This window comes from Nipponia nippon, unplaced genomic scaffold (genome assembly GCF_047370975.1).
Source record: "Nipponia nippon isolate SJK-2023a ecotype South Korea unplaced genomic scaffold, ASM4737097v1 scaffold_7, whole genome shotgun sequence".
NCBI lineage: Eukaryota > Metazoa > Chordata > Aves > Pelecaniformes > Threskiornithidae > Nipponia > Nipponia nippon.
The window spans coordinates 49,667,394-49,691,475 of record NW_028262391.1 but is presented as its reverse complement, the minus strand read 5'-3'; the positions used below and the strand labels follow the sequence as shown (position 1 = coordinate 49,691,475).

General features: G+C 36.2%; 1 protein-coding gene across 3 annotated transcripts in view; it reads right to left on the bottom strand.

The window, feature by feature from the left end:
* Positions 1-24,082, bottom strand: part of CDH13 (cadherin 13) — a 520,720-nt gene that overhangs the window by 141,973 nt on the left and 354,665 nt on the right. For all 3 annotated transcript variants that reach the window (XM_087740241.1, XM_009467298.2, XM_087740242.1), the window contains one exon: positions 15,441-15,619. In XM_087740241.1, the coding sequence (XP_087596367.1) occupies positions 15,441-15,619 (179 nt within the window). The remainder of the gene's footprint in view (positions 1-15,440; positions 15,620-24,082) is intronic.

The window sequence follows — 24,082 nt, the reverse complement described above, 5'->3', positions numbered from 1 at the left end:
ATATTTATTGAAACTTAGAATATTCTGTTTGATCCATTACACTTATCAGTAATAGTCTGAATTATACTATATAATTTATCTTCCCTGAATAGGATTGGGAAGGAAAGGCTTTGCTCCAACTAAAGCACAAGGCATCTTCTGCTTATCCATTTCCTCAAAATGTCATCTAAATTCTTAATTTATATTCCAAAATCTGTGTCAGTTTTCTGTCTTGCATCTTCATGAAACAAAAATTACATACTTCTTTCTGTCATTTCAGGGATGAAAAAAGAAAAACAGGTCTTGCTTTATCTATTGGAAACTAATATCCTCAGTTTAATTTAAAACCCATCTCTTCAAGTAGGAGTAACTTAACAAGTCACTAAGATCAAATCATCAAACCCCTTTCCCTCCCAAAAATAACTGTGACATGTCAGATCATGTAATCAAATCCTTTTTGCCTCATATGGAGGCTGATAAACTAAATATGATATATGAACTACAGGGAAAAAATAACAAGATGATACATTGATGCTAGTGGAAAGTGCCTAACAAGACAGGAGTTTCTATTAAAAGTTTTTGAACCCAGGTATTCAGTATTCTGCTCCTTCCACCTGGAAGGAGGCAAGACCTGCTTTACAGCTGAAAAGAAATTCTGCTTATTTACACAGCCTTAAATCTTGATTTTGTTTTTTTAAAGATTACTTCCTCCCTCAAATCAAGTTGTGAGGCTTCATTTTTGTAGTTGCTTTAGTAAAAGCTTGATTTAATTGTATCTACACCTTTCCATGTGATGTGATTGGCCTTTCATGCTAAGATATGGCAGCCAGAACACAATCATATGAAATTCCGTGTCCCATTTTCCAATTAAAGGCAAGCCAGTTATAAAATGTCTTTCAAAGAACTCTCAATGCAAAATAAGAAAAATTTATGTATGCATATATGTACATATATAGATTTACATATATATAAATTAATATGTACTTAAGCAGTTCACAATTAACAGTTCAAGGATCCCTGTTAGCCAAGAAATTTCAAGTCCTCCCTATTCCGCTATAACCACAGTATAACCAGTATTCCAGTATAACCAAAGAAATGAATGTTCCTGTTACCTGAAGACAGTTCTTGGGAAAAACACACCCACCCCTATAACAAATTAGGCAAGATGGAAAATCCACTGCAGGCTTGAGGCTATCGCTAGCGGAATTTTCTACTATGTAAGAAACAAATTCATTTTCTTATTCTCTGGAGAAGAAGGGCCATATTGTTGGTGGTGACATAGTGCTGAGGGCATTTTTTACAAGGTGGAAAGTGCCTTCAACTGTGTCATTCTCTACTCTGGAGGAAATCGATGCACTTTACAGAGCCACAGCCGTGTACAGTGAATTCAGAGTGGCAGTACAATCTGAGATACGTTACAACTGCTAGCCAGCAAGGTAAAAGTGTTTTGCCAGCCTTATCTGCTGTTCTGCTGCTGGATGAAATGGAGTGTAACTCTTGAGGCTTTGTTCAGGTTTTTTTTGTTTGTTTGTTTGTTTTGGGGGGTTGTTGAGAATTTTGGTGCGGCACTGTTAAATGCAATCTCTATATGGGGTTTCTAAATAAGCTTCCAGGCATTACACATGCTTGAAAGAAGGAACAATTTATATCAATAAAACTACGTACATAAGTGACAGTAAGTCGTGGACCTAGGAGTGGGGATTACCCAAAGCAGCTGAGCTAAGGAATGGCTCACCACTGCGGAAAAAGAAAGGCTTTATTTCCTGTCCCTCTGCTCAGCCACATGGTTCCATCCCAGTGACAGTTTTGGGAGGCACCAGGCATTTCTATGAGTCGATTCAACTCCACAACCCAGCAAGCTTCTCTTGCTGGGTTAGCCTCTTGCTAGGTCAGTAAACTAGACATGTATGGAGAGATCTAGCATGAAAGATGGGGGTAGGAAAGCATTCCTCTTGAAGCATAAGAATGCATCAGACAAGTGGCTAGGGGAAAGTCACATTACCCTTTTGTAAGAGGGACCCTGCCTCACCACTAGCTCTTGCTGCAAGCACAGCCAAAACCAAACTCATACCAGTTTCTAAAACTTTCTGATTGGACTTAGACCTTTTCAGTTCTCATAGAAAAAACAGGCTTGAAAAAAGCAATCTATTTTGAAGTGCTGGAATTTTCTAGCTGAACCACACAGCTTGCTTCGCTAAACCTCTTAAAACCATCTCTTTAGCCACATTGCTGAAAGCGATGCTTTTACCTATTGTTATCTGAAAGTGCTACCTTTAAAAGTGGAGCGACGACAGTGTACAGAACCTGGTGATTATTTTTCCTTTAAGGCAGGAACATGATGCCTTAATGTTATAATTAGGCAATGGTGAGAAGTCAAGAGTCCAGCAAAAAGCCCTGCTATCTCTAATTCCCCTGTTCAGCTGCACAGCTGCCTTGGACCTGCTGCAAAGTCTGCCGCAAGAATCAATGGAGACAACTTTCCAGTTACCTCAAGAGAGCTTAAATCAGACCTTTATTACCATCAGCACAGATTTTATTGTCTTTCGCTTGTATTCTCAAACATTTAATCACATTAGTGGAAATCTCTGGACTTCCAGATATTAGAGGCACACTTTTGACAAATTCCCCTGAAAAACTCTCTCTCTCTCCTTTCAGCACTTACCATCTATCACTCATGGTTCATTTGAAAGGCAGAAATCCTCTAGGGAAACTGTGATCTCCCTTCAGTTTGTCTCTTCTGTAAGTTTTGTATTCTATCAAGGGTACATTAACCAACGTACACAGAGACAATTCAGAAATTTTAAGACAACAGAAATTAGGGTAATGAAAGATAATGCAGTCAACAGGATTTCTGTCACTTCCCATGGGTGAGATAGCATTGCACAAAAACATGTCTCACCGCAACATTTTTCCTTAAGTCACTCTTTCTGCCAAAGATTTTCATGCATGCTGTAAACTGGCAATGCTAAGGTAAATGTCAACGCAGCAACTGCTTCAATTTTGTAATTTTTCTAATAAACCCATGTGTTCTTTTTATTACTATACAGACCTTTTTCCTCTCTAATGTGCAACTTCCACTGAATTGTTACCTGGATAGTTATTTAGAGCTGCATTCCTGTACCTGCTGGTGCTTCACTGTCTGGTGACGGCTGAATCAGAAATAATTCAGAAGTGAGATATTAGGCCAAACACCTATATTTGATCCCTTCTGGATCACTCTCTTTCAGCACAGAAAGCCACCATCTGTGATGGCCATGGCATCATTACCATCATCCTCTGTGATATTTAGATTAAGATATTAATAGGAGAAAATCCTATTATAGGAGGTCTGAAAGCTGAAAATGAAAGTATACTGGAAGAAAATTTAATTAGGATCTTTTAGTTCATCAGAGGACTGTGGAATGAGGGTGAATGAACTTACAGGGCTATAGAGACTTGTACCTCCCATAAGAATATGGCTCTATAACTTTCCCTCAACATTTTTAAAGGAAATTCAGCTGTAAAAAAATTGTGATAAACCTAAATTGAACCAAAGCAGCATATCTAATTTTTACAGTCTAGTTACTGCTAATATCAAATATTCATTTCTCCCAACAAGCAGGTAACTATAGCAACAAACACAACATGGCTGTATGCAAAGGTGCTAAGGAACAACAGAAAAAAAAAAAGTGGAAATCTTTATGTTTATCTCAGGTTTTTAGATTTTCTAACCTTCTTTAGAATCACCAGTACAGCTGTCAACTATTTAAAATATCTGCAAATGATTAATTTAGTAAAATATTATGGAGACACTGAACAACTTCTGTACACACACAACGGGAAGAATCCCATTCCTCTCTGAAAACTGCAATCAAAAATAATTTCCAATTAAAATACTTTCTGACAAGAAGAAGAAAATTAATTTAAATTTTAGCTCTAGGACGAAAGAACGAGCAACGTCATGTTTCATTTTCTTCAGCCTGTCACTTCAGTTCTCTTTTGAGGAGGACTTATTTTCAGATGATATAATTACAATCCTGAAATGGCAGTTTTAAATATACATGACAGATGTTTATTAAACTGAAATACATTTGGAATAAAATTCACTTTCCCTCCTCTTCACTGCAGAAGCAAAGCCCAGATTCTAGGGCCTCTTTTCTGTTGCAGTCCCTTAAAGCTGAAATATTTTCATCATTGCCAGTGGAATTATCTCCCATTTCAAAGATTGTAACTCGCCTCCCCTGTCAGTGCTACCATGCATTTCATCTGTAGCGTATATGTTGCCTGGTCCATCTAAGTGTACTTTCAAACTTTATGCAAGGCAACATCCTAGTATAAATAGTATAAAGAAAAATTAAGGTGGCAAGGATATTAAATTCTTATGTTGAAAATAACATCTCATCTAGGGCAGGTTGTGGTCCAGTATTCTAAAAATCATTAAATGAGCACAGTGTCAGGCAACATAGTCTAAGGACACCATATGTGGTATGTCAAAAAAGAAAAGTCAACATTCATAAATACTGCTCCATGGTACCATCAACCTACAAGGCAGAATTCATATTTTAGATGGAGGTATCTATTTGACGATGGTAGTATAATATGGCACAAACTTAAAGTGTTTACAAATCACTTTTCTCAGTGAGCAGTATCTTCCTTTAAGAGTGATTTATATATGGTCTTGAAGGAGTCTGCTTATACTTGTTCTGCAGGGAGAATGATGCTTTATGGATTTCCTCTCAAAGAGACTGAGTTTGCCTTAAAAAAAAAAAAAAAAAAAAAAAAAAAGCATGACACAAGACAGATCAAATTAAAGATGTCAAAAGCAAACTGCAAAAGGTAATCAGCAAAACTGAATTATACGCATAAATGGCAGCATTTTAATCACTATCAGAGAATTCAGTGATTTTCCAGCAAGGAAAAATCTATCATTTAGGGAACTTCCATAGCCATATCAAAAAAGTATAAAATGTGGATAAAGAAAAGGCTAGCCCTTCTGTAGTAAATGGAACTTCTTTAATTCTACAGTAATCAACCACATGATTGAATGACTTCTTTTATGCTTTGAATTTTGAGCTTGTGAAACCTTTATATATACATAATATGGATGTAATGTCCAATGTTTACAACTAAAAACATATTCAAAGGCTGTCAGTAGTCTCCCTGGGATGTTCCAGCTATATTTTAATTAAGATTTCAAATTTTACACTTTGCTTAATATATAAAAATTAAAAACAAATAGTCAAAAAGTTACATGAATGTATTACAAGTGAAACATTAGTAGACTCTCCAGTCCAAAAGAGAAGCAGAGCAGAATTTGATTAACATGACTCTTCGTATTTATATATGCTTAATTCATCAATTTATCCATCTCCACATCTCTTCAAAGGGATGTTTCTTTAGGATATTTCTGTGTATTTATCTGTTCCAAGAACTAAAATGTATAATTCAATCACATATACCAACATTACCCTCATTCTGCCTTCTCAGATTACCTTTTAATTGATTTACTGAGTATATAAACAGAAAACTAAAACCTGATGTTATTCATGTAGTCTAAGAACATTTTTTTTAACCTTGAATAGAGTTTTATGTAACTCAATAGTACAGACTGAGGACTATGGGATGTTGACACAACTAAATAGAGAAATGCTACCTAATGCTTCACAGAAGCCAAAAGAATACAATTACATTGAGAGTAAGAGCTGAAAAAAAAAACCCTCCCACATTTTAATTCATGTTACTGTAATTAGATACTTCAGTGCAAAGAATAGGTACAATTAGGCAGAATTTGGAGAGAAAGAATTTTCTCGTTGATGGTATGAAGATAAAATCTCCTACAAACCAGCATATTTTAAATAATTTTTGCTACATACGGTCTAAAAATAGAAATTCATAAGAAAACAAGAAAGATAAAAGAAAGTGAAAAAAAAACAAGAAAGATGATTGTTATCTGATTGGCATTTGGAGAATCAAAAGCAACATTCCATTGATGCCAGAAGAATTATCCTACAATAACGGCACTGGGAAATCTGAATTATGCTAGTGGAACACTAAAAATAACCATACACGAATTTGACAATACCTTTTTTATGTTAAAAAAAATGGGTTAAGGAATCTGGACTCAAACCACAGTTTTATAGCTAGATTCTTTTTTCCTTTTTGGTATTAAACCTTAATCTAAGGGGTTTCTTTTTGTCGTTTTGTCTTGGGAAGACGACCAGCATGTAATCCTGATTTCTGACACTGGGTAATTCTCTCCCTCGCCAAGGTGCTGACACAGCGTACATATGAGTATATGTTTGGTGAATTTCCAACAATATTAGGATTAAGTGTCCCTTACCGCCACAAGTATGTAAGTATATATTTGATACTGCTCTTTACTAAAGGTAGAGTTGTTAATCATTCGGTTTCCAAAGCTTTATTGCATTTTGAGAAAAGAAAGAATAGTGATTGATTTTCATATTAAAGCGCACAAAACTTTCTCTCCTGAGGCATCTCTGGGGTAACTCTTGTAGAGTCCCAAGCACTCTGAGCTGCAGCTCTGATATAGCCAGGCAATCATGCCTTATAGTGACTTTGAAGTAATTCCATTTACTTTTCGGTACTAACTACTTGAGTCATGCTGGTTGTAAACTGACTGCTTCCAGATGTTTTCCCTTTTGCTCTCTTAACCACTGAGCATTCTGAAAGTATTAATACTTGGTTTAAAAAACAAACTTTTAAGATAGAAAACTCAGAAAGTTTTTTTTTCAAGCATTAACTGCGATACATCCTTACTACTTCTATAATAAGGAGGAGTTCATCTTATCCAGACAGCAAAACCTGTTTGGAAACTAGGGATATCTGCAATAAAAAGAGGGTATATTGGGATTAATCAATAGAGACTTACTTCTACCTTATGTAGTCATATTCCTTGGCCCTAAGAAAGGATTGAAAAACATGGGCAGTGAGAATCTTTCAGATTTTTTCTTACCTTTTGGCCCTTCCAGTCCTCTCTCTCCTGAACTGAAACCATTGCCCCAGACATCTACAAAATGCATGGTATGTCTCTAATCTGGAATTTCCAAGTTTTACTATCTTCCATTGCAGCTGAACTTCAGTGACCATTGGGCCTTTTGTACTAGCAGAATGTGCCAGTATTTAGTAATTTATCATCTCTTTCTGCAAAATCTGCCACTTGAAGGTTTTTTTTTTTTTGTTATAAGTACACCACTTCTTTTCCTCCTCTTAGATAGTCATTTGTCACAATGGGGTTTTAACATCTAAAAATCCAAATAGCTAATATGCCTTTCAATTTTTTTAAATAAAGAAACTCTAGCCATAAAAGATAACATTTCAGTTATCAGCCTCTATTCAAAGTATATGGTCAGCTGATATCATCCTTTGTATCACTCTTAGTAAGCGTCTTGAACATATTTTTTAAATCTCTCTGCAATACATCACTGTCAGAGAAACTTGTGATGTTTAGATGAGTGACATGTCCAGAGGATCAGCAAACTATCTGCCACAGGAGCTAGTGATACCAAAACTCCTAACCCAAAACATGAGAGGGAGAATATAAATATTTCTCGGTGCAGCTACAGAGAACTGAAAGTTTGAAAAATCTTATTCACATCTTCTTGTGGAAAATATTAAGCTTTTCCAGGAAGTAAGCTATTATAGGAGTATGTATTTTAAAATGATGCTTGGAGTCATCAATAGTTGAGAATCACCTGGTTATCATACTATGGTGGATAACATACTAGAGGAATGAAGAGCCAGTAGCCTATCTAAGAAATAAATCCAAGATCCTCATGAAGAGCTGGGAATGCTCTTTTTTCTTCCCTCAGTATCAGAGGGAAACATAGAGAAAGCAAGCAGAAAAAAGATGCCTTTGAGAGATGGCTTGGGATTTTATGTGGTTCATCTGCACAAAGGCGAGAAACATGTCCTTGCAGAAGTTCTGCCTCTTAAGTAGTTATTATTTATCCCACCTGCAATCTACAGTTTAAAAAGCTTAAGAAGTATATATAGCAATTATCCCAGTTTATATTGGATGAAATTGTTAAAGGAGCACCTACACATGGATGTCGGCCAGCAGATCTGGCAGGATGAAATTGGTTTAATCTGGAGTCTGTAATAGCTAGGGGTTTCTACCTACAACGTTGTTGTCAACAAACCAGAGTTTAGGACCACAAAGGAAAACCTGCTGTGGCCTCAACCATCCACACAGAGGAGCCAATGCAAGAATTTGAAAGGAACTCCAGAGGTCACTAGGGTTTTGCAGCTAGTCACGCTCAGTTCAGGGTGCGAAAGGTAAATGCAAGACATAGAGTAAAAACAGTAGCTTAGTCAGTGAGCCTTCCGTTTACAAAGAAGGCAAATGTGTTTGTTCACCCAAGGGTTTTATTTTTTCCAGAGGTAGAATTCTTACATGTTGTGCTTAGTGTTTTGAAGAAAAGCCATTCCGTGATTTATCTGCCTTGTGATCTTGATATTATATTCACTGCACAGAAAGAGTCAGTAACATTGTGCTGAAATGGCTGCCTGTGAGGTTCCTGATGCATTATGTTCATCCCTCACAGATTTTTATAGAAAAGAAAATCTGGTCCATATTATTGTCAGAAAATTACAAAATCTGACTATCAAACTGTGTTGAATTAAATGAAAGTAGAAACAGGTAATAATAATGTAATGAAGGATTTGCAGAAATTCTGCCACTACAGCTTTATGCAGATCCAATCTTTTTTTTTTTTTTTTCTCCCTTAAATGAACAATTTTTCTAATGTTCTGGCAATGGGAATCTTTACTATTCCTAATCAGAATCACACTACTTATATTTTAACATATAATTTTTTACCTCTTTTGCATAGCCTCACAAGATTTAAGAATGGGTTAATGAGCTTACTCACCAAAAACATAATAAGAATCAAACTAAGAATTACTGGTACATGTAGTAAAATAAGATTCTTTCTCACTGCAGACATTTAAGTCCCAATGCTGGAAAGTTCCTCATAAACTTAACTTTAAATATGAGTTTACATCTCACCAGCAAGCACTTTCCATCTCTCTGTCCATTTGTTCATAAGCTAGCATTATAACTGGAAGCTTTCTTCTCCCCATTTTTCTACTTTTCTACTATTTGAGTCACAATGGACTATGGAATAATCTCTGAAAAGAGACCAAAGACCCAGCACTTTTTCTCTGACTGAAGACCCACTGCTCCTCACACGTACAGGCATCAGAAACCATAGTCTAAGAAATGCATTAATCAAGGGAAAGGATGAATCTCTTGTTTGTTTTGTATTTTAAGCAGAAAAGAAATATGAGGTATTGCCAAATCTGACACTAAAAAAAAAAAAAAAAACAAACCAAAAAACAAACCACACAAAAAAAACCAAACCACAGAAACTGAGGTCCAGCTATGGAATTTATTACATTGCAAAACAAGTTAAAGGTGTGCAAGCGGGAATTCTGTCTGAGAAGACAAGACAAAATGATACAATTATTCCAACTCAGAGCTGATATGCTCCAAGGTATATGTTTTCCCACAATCACTGTAAATATGAATATTTTAGAGGTTAATATGAAGATCAAATGTGGAATGCGTTCTCTGAAAAGATTAATATCTTTTCATTAAAAATGAGAGTGCACTGTTGGTTCAACATTTGCATTTAGATTGAGTAAGTAATAAGTATATTGACTGCTTAAGACACATATCTCCAAAATGGAAGATATGGATAAAGAGGGTAGTGTCCATCTGCAGAAGTGGACAAGCTTTTTCTATTTCCTACTGCTACCCCTTCAGAGAACTTATGCTCTATCAACAAGAATGCTGTGATTTACTTATCACAGCAGAACTGGTTGAATACTGTAAAGAACATTTATGCAAGCATTCATTCCTTCACGCGAGCAGTGTATTGGTGAATATGTATCAGTGGGCTGCAGTTGACTTGAAAAATTGCTAGACACTGTACAGTCATTCATCAGTGTATGGACAGAAACGGGTATTTGCTAGTTACTCACTGCTTTTTGTTGCAGTTTAAATCTTAGAGCCATCCAGTTAAACGGGAGGCTCAGCCAGCTACTATGTTATTACAAGCAGTCCACATAAACATGAGCAGGATGGGCTAATGTAACTCCAGGTTTCTCATTGTTTATGACATAAGGCTTTCAGCTCTATGTTTTCAAGTAATAAAGGGAGGGAAAGGTATATATGATACAAATAATGGTAGATTGATGCACCAAGATTGGTTCAAATGGTTACAGAATATAGCACTTGGTTACTGAAATGGTGGCGTGGCTTGCGCAGGCACACCGAGTGTCAGTCTCACTGCAGAGCATACATTTCATTTAACTGAATCTAGCCTAGGGTTTCTCAGAATCACAGAATACTTGCATTGGTTTTCTTGAGAAGGGGTTTTTAAAAACATATGGGACAGCACATAGTCCAACATGTAGCAGATATCTCAAACTATTTGTTAACGTTAATTCAAATTAAGCACAGCAGTTCCTATCAAAAGCATATTACTCCTCAAACTGCGAGAAGTAAATATTTCACTGAAGCAACTGTGGTGGCAGCTTTCTTATAGTACTTTAGTCATATAAGACTTATACAAATCATACAGGTACTTTCCTGCAGAGCAGGGGGGTCTGTAACACTGGCAAAATAGCATTATGAGTAAGCAGAAAAACTGATTACTGATCCATAAAGGAAATTTAAGAGTTGATTCTACAAGACTACAAGAATTCTCTCCTCCTATGCACATGAGGAGCATCATTTTTCTTTCACTGCAGGGAAGTGTCACTTTGAAATGGACTCTCCATCCCTGAAATACAAAATTCAGGACATTTCCTCAAGGTTTCTTTCCTCTTTTTTTCTTTTTCTTCTCCCCCCACCCCCTTTTTTTTCCTGTTGTGCTCTATTTCAGGTCATTTAGACCATACACTTTAATGGAGGGCATCCTTCTTCTCTGAATTTATGAATCAAAATGTATTCTCCAATGGATATCTGGAGGTATAATTTGCCCCCTAACACTCTTCAATCTTTATTGCTGACACATTCAAGGATGCCTAACTCCCACAAGAAAAAAAAACACATTAATCTTCAAAAATATGTCCTTACCTGCTTCTGAAAATGAAAATGGATGTTCTTTGAGAAATTATCTGAGTTTTGCTGCAAACCCTGAGGATCATGCACTTTTGGAAACAATTTTGAATCTGAAAAATTTATTAATAAAAATATGCTGGTAGATTCAGGCCATACAAATCCTGCATGGTGCTAAGTCTTTCCTTGGAGGCATGAAGCACTCAGCTTCCCTCAGCAGATGTCAATGGAAATCAAAAGCACTTAGCAGTTTGCTGGATGTAATCTGTGGGATTCATACATATGCTTTTTCTGCATACTGGAGAGAATGACTTTTTTGCTTAATGCTTTTGTAGGTGATACTATACCACAGAAATAGCTCCAAAGCACACACTGTCACCCATCCATGCTAAATCAAACACCCATTCAATTAGTACCAAAGTTAAAAAAAAAAAAAAAAAAAAATCTAGGTTGGGGATCTGAAAGCAGACAGGCAACCCAAAGAAAAGACCCAAGACGACCTTTCTGTTTCAAGATAGTGCGAGAAAGAAAACAACCCTAAAGAGAGAGTGATGCCTTTCACATTACATATTCCTTCTGCTGCCTTATGCACAGAAGAGGTTTGGAATAGCCTTTGAAAGAGAGGTCACCTAACACACCAGGGAGTACTCCCTTATCCATACTCTCAATTTAGCAAGAGACCAAATAAATGCCAGTCACAGAAATTTTGAAGGCTTGTAGGAATTTAACAAAATTGTATTCATTTTGAGACGATCCATGTAGCTAAAAGAACAAGCAGATGCACAGTTGAGGTTCACCAGAAAAAAGTTAATTCTTTCCCTTCTTCCTTTCTTTTAAATTTTGTGTTATTTTAAAAGTGCCAATTTAGAATTTACCTTTAATTCTAAAAGAAAAAAATGTTTCATTCGATTTTCATCTCCTTAAAATTATTAACCTAGATGTTTACTTATGCACACTAAGACTCTCCCACATATATTCAATTGAATACAAAAAATGAGCTCTCTAGATGGCCAAACGTTATTTTACTTTAGGGTAAATACCTGTATTTTGATTCTTTGCACTGAAATAAGAATTTCTGAGGCTATGCCAAAGCAACTTTTCTGAAAATCTTGAAGCATGGAAAAATAATATGGACTATACAGTATGTGCAAAACCTGCCAGATTCTTTGTATCTCCACATCCCACTGGGCAATACACCCAAGTCTCCTGTGCCCTCTGGTGCACAAACACAAAATAAATGATACTTAAAATTAAAAAAAAGACCAAAACTAAACCCCAAACAATTTATATTCCTTTAGTTTGTCTTAAATGAAATGGAAAGTTTCCCAAGAGCATCAAGATCCAAACTTACTAAAAGAGGTGGCAAATATGAGTAATTTTAATCAGTGTTTTAACATACTTTAAAAGAGTTCATATCAACCTCTGGCGCATATACATATTATTAAGGAGAAATAGTTTTCTCCCTTCTCCATGTCCATCCCACAGAAATTTTTACTTTAATTCAGCTTCTTAATTGGTGTCTAGGGCTAATACAGTTTTAAACAGTACACCTACAAGGAACAACTAAGAATAACCCACTTTTGACTGGTACTCACTTTTAAGATTCAAATAGAAAATAGAGCTAACAAAAGACAGAAAAATCACAGGCAATTGACCCAATTTAAAGTTTAAGTAAAATCTAGGATAAGCTGCTCGTTTGAATTGGCAGTCATGAATAATCAGATTCACCAGGACCAATTTTTGCAGTTTCTGGAGCTGTGGAATGCACCCACACCCCCGCCACACAAATACCGTGTGTATCTTCATGACCTACACCCAGTTACCTGCAAATACCGCTGACCCATCAAAAAGGATGAACTGAGTTGTTCAACATCGATTCTCTTTTCCAAGCAATGGAAAACATTGACAAAAAACCTTGCTGTTCCCTATGCATGTCTACTATAATACATTCTCCACTGGGATGCCAACAAAAGAAAGGTAAGAACTCAGAAGGTAAAAGCGTTCCTCTCTCCTGTTCACAAATACTGTTTCATGCGGTCTTTGTCCAACCATCGCTCAAATGCCTCTATATACATTTTTTGTTCTCTGATGTTACACACCTACTAGCAAGGCTTTCAGGGGAAAGATTGTTTCTTTGTTCCACGTTTCTACAATGCACTTCATAGAAGATTGTGATAAATAACCAAAACATTTAAGATCTACAAAGGTTCACCAGAGAAAATATCATAACAATAAAGCACAAATATCAGCTGATATCCTACAGAGGAGTGGCAAATAGTACTCCCTCCTGCCCACCAACTTTCCAGCATCCTGAAAGTCACTTCTTCAAGCCTGGTGATATGCAGATACCTTATTCCCTAAGCAGCAGCTAGACAGACATTTCCTCCTCCAGATGTTACTCCTGTCCCTCTCTACCTGAGGCAGACAATTCTTTTACAATAATTCAATCTCATGAGCTACATAGAAATACGTAAGAGTTATTTATATAGTATCAAGATTATGTTCATACCTAGAATTTTTCAGAATAGGATCATTAGGCTGCTTGTCCCCAAAAGCTGCTATTATGGTTAAAAATAGAAGTCGTACATCTTTGACCATGAATGGCTAGCTCCACAGATCTAAAAAAGGAGGCACGACTACCAGTTTCTACACAAGACATACATAAGCTGGAAGGGGGAGAAGAGGCTGAACCCACAAAGATGACGGAGAGTACAACACAGAGCATTTTGTGAAGAAATGGAAAACATACTTTTTCCCAAGCATCTCACCTGCCAAGACAATATTAGACTGGACTTTAACTGTAGATAATGCTTGCTTTTAGTGTTAAAATTTCACACAGCTCTATGTTTTGGCTCATAAAACATATAGCATTTGCAGCAACAACAAAAATTACTTTGCTGTTTCAACAAGACTGCAGCTTGCCATGTCACCTTCAAAGTAAAGGTATTGAATTGACAATTATTAAAAATCATGAGGAATTCAGATCTTGCTTTCAGGATATACTACCCAGCTGTAATACTCATTCGATTGAGGCCGGCCTTCTTATATGGAGACAACATCATTATTTCATGAATCACCAGTGACCTTTGGAAGATACTAGGAAAAGCAGGCATGTTCATTCCCTTCCATTGATTTTCTAATTTTGAGTAAATTGGTTTAATCTGGGGAACGGTTATCTATTAGGAATAAAAATACCTAAACTGACTTTAGAAAACAGTATAAAGCTTTTGAACTGAAACAATGAATTTAGAAGGGAAACTTGAGGCAAAAAGGTAGTGATTATATAAATCTTAACTTGGTCATGATTCTGGGGCCAGCCACACAAGTATGAAAGAATTGGAAACTCTCTAAACTTAATAGACAGATCTACAGGCCCAGACCTTAGTTTTACTGCACTATGTGTCTGGATTATGTGTCTGGTTTACCCATTAAATATCTGCTGTTGGAAAAGCCTGCAGAAAAACGACTCACCTAAAATGGGAAGTGGTATGGGCATCATTTTCATCTGGTTAAAATGAGAAATAACGTGCTGAATATTGAGAACATTGCACAGTCCTGAATCTAACCAACTTAGAAGACAAGTTCAGTAGATCAGCACATACCTGAAACAGCTTGCAAGAAAAGAACTTGGTCATCTCCAGAAACCTAAGAGCATACAGGGCTATGTAATCAAAGGAAATGGTGATTTATACAGTAACTGTTTAGGTCATCATTGTATTGGTGCCCAGATCTCATATATTCTGATAACGAAGCCTTTGTTTTAACAGATTGGCTCTAATTTACTATCTTCTGAACATGAAATGATCATACCTAAGCTTTCTTTGCTATCAATTGATGCTCTCACAATGTTAATGATGTATAACAAACATAGATTTTGCCACTATGGTAATTCACCTTGAAACCACATGCAGGCTACCTGTCCCTTTATTATTCCTTTTTTGTATTTTCACTTTTTGCCTATGGGGTACCAAGTTAATTAGTCCATTAAGTCCACTCAATAAAAAGGAAATTCTAGAAAAGGATTTAAAGCACCAAACTGTAACAATCTCATAGCAACCTATATCCACAGTTAGGGTTTTGTTGTTTGGTTTTTTTTTTACTTCCAGTCAGTTGGTAACTCCAAGTTGAATTCCACTTCTTCCTCAGATCTTTGCTCTCACCATCCAATACTAAATGTCTTGCCCAGAAATTATGAACTACTAGATTTATAAATATTGATCAGAGCGTATAACTTCTTATGCCCAAATAAGAAATAAACAAAACTCTTAACAACCTCCTCAAAGTTGAACATCTGAATCCCTACCCCCGCAATACTCTGAACCTCTTTTCACACCACAGAAGATTATAGGCACAAACATTAAAATGTCAGACTGGTGATAGAAACATGTTCACTTACCTCACGATCCAACAGTACAGGCGACACCACTGTAACGATATCTCCCTTTTCTGGGTCAATATAGAACATATTTGGAGATGGTTTGGTAGGTGTCTGTTTGAGGATGTTATATCGCAGAAGAGCATTGTCTGTGCTAGAGTCATCAGCATCAAATGCTGTCATACGCATCACAGTCGTTCCTAAGGGAAAGGTGGACAGACAACAGAATGCAGTTAGCAATAACATGTAAAATTATACTGCCTTCACATGTGAGAAACAGGTGGGTACAATCCATAATTATCTCATCAAGACCACAAAGTAGTTTCACCTGATATTTAGTCTGTACTTGTGCTTGTATTATTTTTACTTGCTACTGAGCCAACAACAAAAGACTAGCATTTATGGTTTGCAACAGACATATGACTCTAACATAAGTTCCCCATATTTTTATGCTTCGTTGCCATCCATATTAAGTGCATTTCACTAAATGAACTACAGATGTATCTTCTTCACTTTAAATTCTAGAGGTAGAAAGTCTACAGGATATTTATGATGAAGATGAAAATGCTGAAATAAGAGAAATGTCTCTGTTTTCATTTCAAAATCTTGCACAGTTTCAGAATTGATTGGCCATTATAATTTCTGTCAATAAAAATTTTTGTAATGATTAAAGCCTATGTTATTGTAATTTCAATTTGTACAAATTTATGGGCTTAATGTATCAGCCTCAACCCCCACCTCTATTGCCAGGCTATCCTTTGAGTGATGAAGGCTTTTTTAGCATGCAAATCCTACAGCATACAGTTCTGCTATAGAGTGCAATAAGGTAAACACCGTTGACTGCACAAATTCCTAAATGATGTACAGAGGAAAAACCTCACTCTTCTTCTACATCACAGTTAATACAGGGAGGACTGAGATGGTGCCAATTCTCTACTTAGCTAGTGGAACACATGCTCCTGCATCACAGGATCAAGTCTTTTCCTCTCCCTTAGACAGGCACACCAGAGACTGACATAGCCTACAAAATTCTGTCATAGCATTCTTTTATTTGCTTTGTGCAGTACATTGAGAATGAAAGAAAGGAAGTAATTAGCCACCTGGGCTGAACCGTGAGATATTCACCCCTAGACCATTATAATTTCTTAATCAGTTCATTTATAGGTATAAATGTAAGCATTATTTTAAAAAAAATCTAACTAAAAGTAATATATCATCACACCAAAACTAAAGTATTTCTGGTAATACTGACTCAAAGAAAGAATAAAATCCTACCAAGTAAAAAAGTAGTGATCAAATCAACAAACTAGTTTCAATGGTGAATCAAAGTTAAGTAACAAATTAATGCAAAAGGTATTAGCAAACTTTATACAAACAAGGAATCTAGGAAGGTATCCATTCTTTTGCCTCAAATCCCAACTAAAACAATTTATCAAATTCCATCAACTATCCAATTAACATCAACTATAAAATTAACGTTTAAGTAGCTTAGGACTGAAACCATATTTTCTGTTGCGTGAACGACAATGTCAAAGTTAGCTATAATTCCTTGTTAAAGATTAATTCTTATGTGGTGGATAACCCTTTCTTTTCCCTCATAGACTTTCAGTGGGCAAGTATTATTTTAAAATATCATGATAAAAACATTTCAAATACAACATTTTCATTTCTTAACAGATCTGTAAGACCATATGTTCTGTTCTCAGTATCCACATAGCTTTTTGTGGCAAAATAACTACAAGTGATTAAAACCTTCTGGTACAGACAAGGCCTAAGACATTACATTGGATGTGCCTGCAGAACAAAAATATGTGTCATTCATGTACAATGATAAACAGTGAGTTTATATTCTTTGTGAAGGTCTTGAAGCACAGATCACTTAAAAATCAAATAAAAATGAAATACTGTGGTAAAAGTAAAAACAAACCCAGCTTCATTTATAGGCTGACATAACAACTGCCTGGTTCACTGTTAAACAAACGCAACTGGCTTGGTTAGATATGTTTCTTCTTTTATTCTTTTGCTGTACTTCCCAGAGTACAAAGCATTGCTTCTGGTTGTAGTGACCTTGAATATAAGCTCTCAAAGGTTTTGCTTCGTTGCTACTTCAGGCAGAGTTACCCCCTTGAGAAAAATAACAGAGATCTGACAGCATGTTGGTTTTATTCACCAGTGATTAAAGGTCAGACAACTCAAAAAGAAGCTTACCACTGGATGCCATGCCATGTTTTCCAATATTACAAGATGATCCTAGCCCTGATATTTTCACCTACTTTGTTTGAGACTTCTTCAGAAGAAAAAAGAAAAAAGATCAGCTTTCTGTTTTGAAGAATAAAGATTCACCCTCTTTTCACAAGTACAACACACTGTGCTATTTTTAGATATTTATCGCATTCCGAGAAGATTATTTATATTAGACAATGAGTTTCACGAAGATCTCCTAAGTCACAAGACTTCAGTGAAATAAATAAAAATTAAGACAAATCTTCAAGGGATCCTAAAGAGTGCCCAAGTACAAGTGAAATTCAGTGGGTTTCAGTACGCAACTCTGCTGAAAAATGCAATATAATAAGATGCTATACTCAAGCACATTAGACTATATTTTAAATAAATATACAGTTGTTACAATTATTAATCTATTAGATGAGCTGAACTGATTAAAACATATAATCAGGTAGAAATCCTGTTTATATAGTTGTCTTAGACAGTTCTCCTGAAATATTTCTGATTATAAGACTGTGGAAGCCATGTGTAGATTTTAAGATCTATCTGATGTATATCCCCAATCTCAAGTTACTCTGGCATAAAACTGGCTTAATACAATGGCTGAATCTGATTCTGATTTGCCAGCTGCAGCTCTTTAACCTTCCAACTCACTGGACATTATCTTGTTCTGTGCAATCATTCCTCTGGTGCATACAGATAAGAAATTCCAGCAACTCAGAAGAGCAGAATTTTACATTCATTTTGCATAGAGATGCTAGCTCCAAGAGGAGAGCTGTAGAGAACTGGATCAATTTGTTTCTATGTTGCTTTTGTCAAAAGTTTTGAGACATCGGTTTCTAGGTACCATCAAAGCCACATTTACATTTAAGTAAAAGTTATTCTGTTCTCACAAGTTCATATAACAGATGTAAAAATGCATATAAAATTTGGGGTTGTCTTTAGATGTCATTATGCATTAGTACAGTCTATGTAAGGTTGTACCTGTTTTCTGTTCGTGAACATCAATACAGAAAACTACACCTCTTTAAACATCACCTCTATGCTCGCATCTCTACAACAACCAGAGGAGCTGCTGAATACTGCAGCTGAAAACAAAAGGGAAGCCCTTGCACTGAGTTGCAAGTTGGTGCTAGGCTTCTGCGGCCATGCTGAGAATGGCTTATCCTCAGAAACATATCCTTTATGCTCTTGTGCTTACAAGCAGGTTTGCAAACTAACCAGAGTTCAAGGCTGTCCATTCATTTCAAAGCACACTAGAACTCACTCTATATTCTATTCCATTAAAACAAAATAAACAAAAACACCCACATATACAAAAAGCAAGAATGGGCTAGTATTTGTGGTTGATGCCTCAAAAATCACAACAGCTTTAAAGCAGCAGCTAAAATATATTCCAGGGATCTTTTGGAGAAGTCTGCTATCTATATTTCCAGGGAAAAACTTTCCTATCCTAGTTGATGTGTTCACAGAGAGAACACACATGACCATACATTTGGGATTGGACCATCACAAAAGATAATGTTTACAGAGATCTCTTTCCTAAAAATACAGTGACAAAAATTTTTATTTTAAGAGGCTCTACGGTATGCATCTGGTCCAAAAGAGTTTAATTCAAGATGCACACTTCCTCAGTATTACTCCTTCATCATAAAGTTTTATTCTTCATAAAAGATTCATTTCCCCAGACCCATAAACTGACTACTTCTAATTCAGTGTCATTTTATAAATACTTCCATTCCTGGCATCAATCAAATGCAGCTGGCTTTCAAACCACAAAACAACAGCTTGCTACATTATCATGTTAAACAATATATATTAACTTATCAAGCTGAGGAAGAAATGTCTGCAAAATCAGCAACTTTATAGTTCTGCCGACAATGTGCAGATACTCATTGAGGCAGCCTCTCTCAGTAAAGGTATAGTTATGCCTTGGTGTATTTCAATATTCATGGTTTGTTTGTCACACCTTCTGGGCAGTTTCACTATTACCATAATCACTCAAAACCTCTACTTGCACCTCCCAGAGTTCCTCATTGATCAGACATATATCCCACTAGCCAAATCATTGCTCCAGAGGCTGCAGCTATCAATCTGTTGATTGCTCATTTGGCCTGTAAGTTGGCTTGGAAATATTGGCAAAAAACTCCCCTCAGGCATTAAGAAGTAAAACACAACGCTTGCACAATTTTGTGGTGATTGGAGCAGATGGTTTCTTGGGAAAAAGCTCTTTGGCATTTTGTTATTTACCTCTCAATAACCTTTCTATTTCCTTCTTTCTTTCTTTTCTTTTGTTTTTTTTTTTGGTGCTTTTTTTTGGTCAAGATGCCAAGAGAATATCAGGAACAGTTCAGCTGATGGATGAGATTACTACTAACCCCCTGCCCCTTTTTTTTTCATTTATTTATTATATTCAGCTGCCAGGTTTACAAAAAGGACTGGAATGTAGCGGAAGTGAGGCCTATTTCTAGCTTGATTAAATGGGAACAAGTGTATTAGGACTACAGCCTTAAAAGAAGACTTTGAATTTGAATATTAACATTAAAATATTATCCAGTTTAAGGACTGAACAGTTTTATCTTTGAGAGCTACAGTGCTCAAAAACTTCACACTGGAGTTTTCTCTTGTTATTTTCACTCTTTTTGTGAATTTCTGCTGTATATTCAGTACATTAAATGTTTTCTATATGTGCTATAGAAAGGGAAGGGTCTACTTTCCTAATTAACGTGACAGGATTGCTGAGTTTTATTTCCACCTTCTTCACAAGTTCAGATGTACATCCGTACACTGATAATAATCAGTTGCACAATTGTATACTTCCAAGTAAAGCTATTTTAACCCAAGAAGGAAAATAAAGAATGAAAAACGGGATCAAAAAGGAAGAAATCAAGTGGGTTACCTATATCTCTAGAGCACATTACAGTTACTGCTACGAAAAAAAGACACCAACTTTCAGAAAACGGAGCAAAGGAGGATACCCTCTGACTACTATGCTCATCACAACTAATTACATGCTGGACTATCATTTTGCACTTTAAAGACAACAAGCACCATGGTAGCAAAACAAATATAAGAAGAAAGGTCTATTATGGTTCCAATCAAGTGCATCTGAATTGCAACTACAGTTATTAACTCATGCGTGTTATGATAAACTTGAAGGCCTTGTTCAATAGAGAAGACATTTAGTAAGAATTAATGAGTTCGGTCTTTTAGCATATCTTACATTTGTATAGGGCAATAATTTTCTACCATGGGGGACTTTTTCTCGTTGCCTGTTTAGATGTCTGGCAAATTCAGGATATGTGTATACTTTTTAAACTAGAGTTTAGATGGCATCACTGATCAGTACACTGGGCATGCCAACATATTGCAGTCAGCAGCAGTGGAGAGATGCACTGGTGAACCATCCATTACGGAATGAATAATAAACAAACTTCTGTTGATATACAAAAGAAACTTCAGTAATGTTAAGTAGACATGAAAGATCTTTTAAGGATTGCTACTATCTATAAAGAGTTAATGCAGTCAGAAAGCATATAAATTGAGTAAGAAATAGTGGGACATTCCTAGTTGAACATTATGACAAAACAGTAAAGATGTATGGGCAAGTCAACCTTTAGCAATACTAGTATTAACCTCTCTCATGAGTAACACAGCTGTTTTGGTAGAATAAATTATTCACTGCTGGGATTTTTTGAGAATGAGTTCTATGCCGTGCTGTCCCTAGCCATACTGTAGGGTAGAGTGTCATGTGACTGAAAACAATGTTAAGCGCTTTCAGGTACCTGCTGCTCCAGGCGAGACAATATATGAAATGTCAGTAAATGAACGTGCATTAGTTGAAGTTATGTGACATGGATGCTAGTTTGGTATATTTTGCTCTGTCTCTAGTGCTATGAATGTTTCTTTCTTTAGGGTAAAATTATTAGGTGAAAACACTGAAAATTGTTAGCCCCACCAGATTCCCAAATCATGCGTGTATTATCAGTACATACCAGGTTATGAGATTTTGTGGCAACATATGTATACTGAAACTTATGCTTTACTGTGTGCAGGTAGAAGAAATTATGACGCAAACAAAGAGAGCATTATTTATCCTTTCATAATACTAAGATCCTCATCACAGATCTTGCGTTGTATAAAATATGAAACTCATGGTTCTCGATTGGGATAACTTACATTTTAGACACTGTGCAGTCTTCCCTCACAAAAAAAAAAATAAAAAAATGCATGTAGTCTTTGCATGTCTGATTGATAGACTACAGATAGCATGAAATAGGCAGTTCCATAAGGAGTAAAATCAATGAAGTTTCATTTCCTAGCTGGTATTGTCCAAAGGCTCATCTCCTGGATGGATAAGATGATGTCTTAGGGGGGCTAAAGTCAGTCATTCCTTTAGCAAGAACATTAATATGATCATTTTCTCCTCTTTTATTTTCATGAGACTTATATGAATTTAAGGTACTCCTTCAGATAACTTTAATCCCATGAGAAAATTAGTGGAAACTGAGTGATGAGTTAAAATGTTTTGAGGGACTGACTGCCAGACAGACATGCTAAAAGTTAACTTACTCAGATGGCTTCTTATTTTTGTGCCAGTTTCTTTTCATCATGTACCTATATTCAATCTCAAAAATAAAAACTATTCCCAAGCAGTCAGTCCATCAGGGGAAAGCAACAGGCTGTTTTTTTCTCTATGCCAAGTATACTGCTTATTAAGATTCCCCCTCATCTGAACACACACAGGTACAGAAGTAACAACAGAAACCTTAATAGCTATGTCACTGCATATCAAAGGCTTTTATGTAAGAGGAACAGGGCTGGTTGGTGGAAATGCTCTCCTCTATTTCAGAGTACATGTCAAACTCCTCGACTTTTAAAAAAATATTAACTTTTCACATTTAAAAAATAAAAGGGTTTAATATTTTAACACACAAGGTTCCTGAGAAAGAAAGGAAAGTGCTGTGATGTGTTCCTGAATCAAGTTTATCCTTTCTTAAATGTGAATCTAAACCTCCGGATAACAGGAACAAGGGAAATAGGAGACGAGAGGAATAGTGATTGCTCTGCTGCTTTTAGAAGCTCCTCACCAAATTATACCTACTACAACTCCGTCTTCCCCTGAACGTTTCCCCCAGTTCTACTCAACATCATTGTTACCCCTTCAGGAAGGAAGCCTTCCTTGCTCAGACATGGGGAAGTCATCACACTTGTTCACTTACAGCCTCTTCAGATGGACTGGGACTTACAAGTTTAGTGAAAGAGGACCTAGAACAATAAAGCTGTAGATGAAAAAAACCAATGTCCTTCCTCCAGATATGAACAGGCTACAGATATAAGCAGACTGCCGAAGATTTTTACTTAACTAAGATTCCGCCTAACTTCTGGATCTGTAGTAAAAATGTCTCACGCTCATGTCTGCTTCCCTTTTGACCAGTGAAGTCTATTAAGAAAAGGCATGAATTACATCTTGGATCATGACCATAAGCTATAAAAAGTCCCACTGTTCTAATATTCTAACTGCCAATTCATAACATAATATTATATGTCAGATAACATAATTCATAAAGCAATATAACACATTCTCTTGAAGTAAATGGTTTAATGTAAATGATGATATGCATTGAACATCTCACAGCAGGCAAATATGACAGAACAGTGATTTATGTGTGAAAGACTAGCTATTCAACGTATAAAGAGTAAGATTCAGCCCTAGGCACAGTCAGAAAACACAGAGGATCCACATTCTCTCTGGAGTTTGGCGAGCATTAGCAGTCAATCAGAAAAATCACAGGAAATAAAGACTAGATGAGACATGAAAACATCATTAAATTCACCCCCCTAAAAACAATGCAGGACCATTCTTGAAAAGATACAGAAGAATACTGGCTTCTTTTCTGAAAACCTCAAAAGGAGAAATTTCCACAATCCCTATGTAACTTATCACCATGACAAGTGCATTTGGCAAACACCTGCCAGAAAGATAGCTCAAATCCTAAGAGGAGATAGGTCAATGCCTAAAATAGCCAGCTAAACTCTAGATGATCACTGCACTGGTGGGGATGGAGGCTGCTGAGCACTTTTCTCACCTTTTATAAAACTACCAGAGATAAAAAGTCCGAGACTCAACACCTCTTGCCTAGAGTGACTTGCTCATTCACTCAGCCCTTTGATCTGAACTGTTTGACAGCTGAAGCATTTTGTCAGAGATGCTTACAACTCACATGATTCACTAACCATGCTGTTTTCCCAGTTCCCATGTAAAATTGGAATTGCCTGCAATCATTCAAATTTAATTTCAGACGTATACAAGCTGTTTAAATGCAGATGCAAACTTTATAGTCAAGAACAGCTAAGCAGAGAGCTTACTAAAAACATATTCTGCACTTATCTCTGTTTTATAATCCAAATGTTTTCTTTTAGCTTTTCTCTACCTTTTC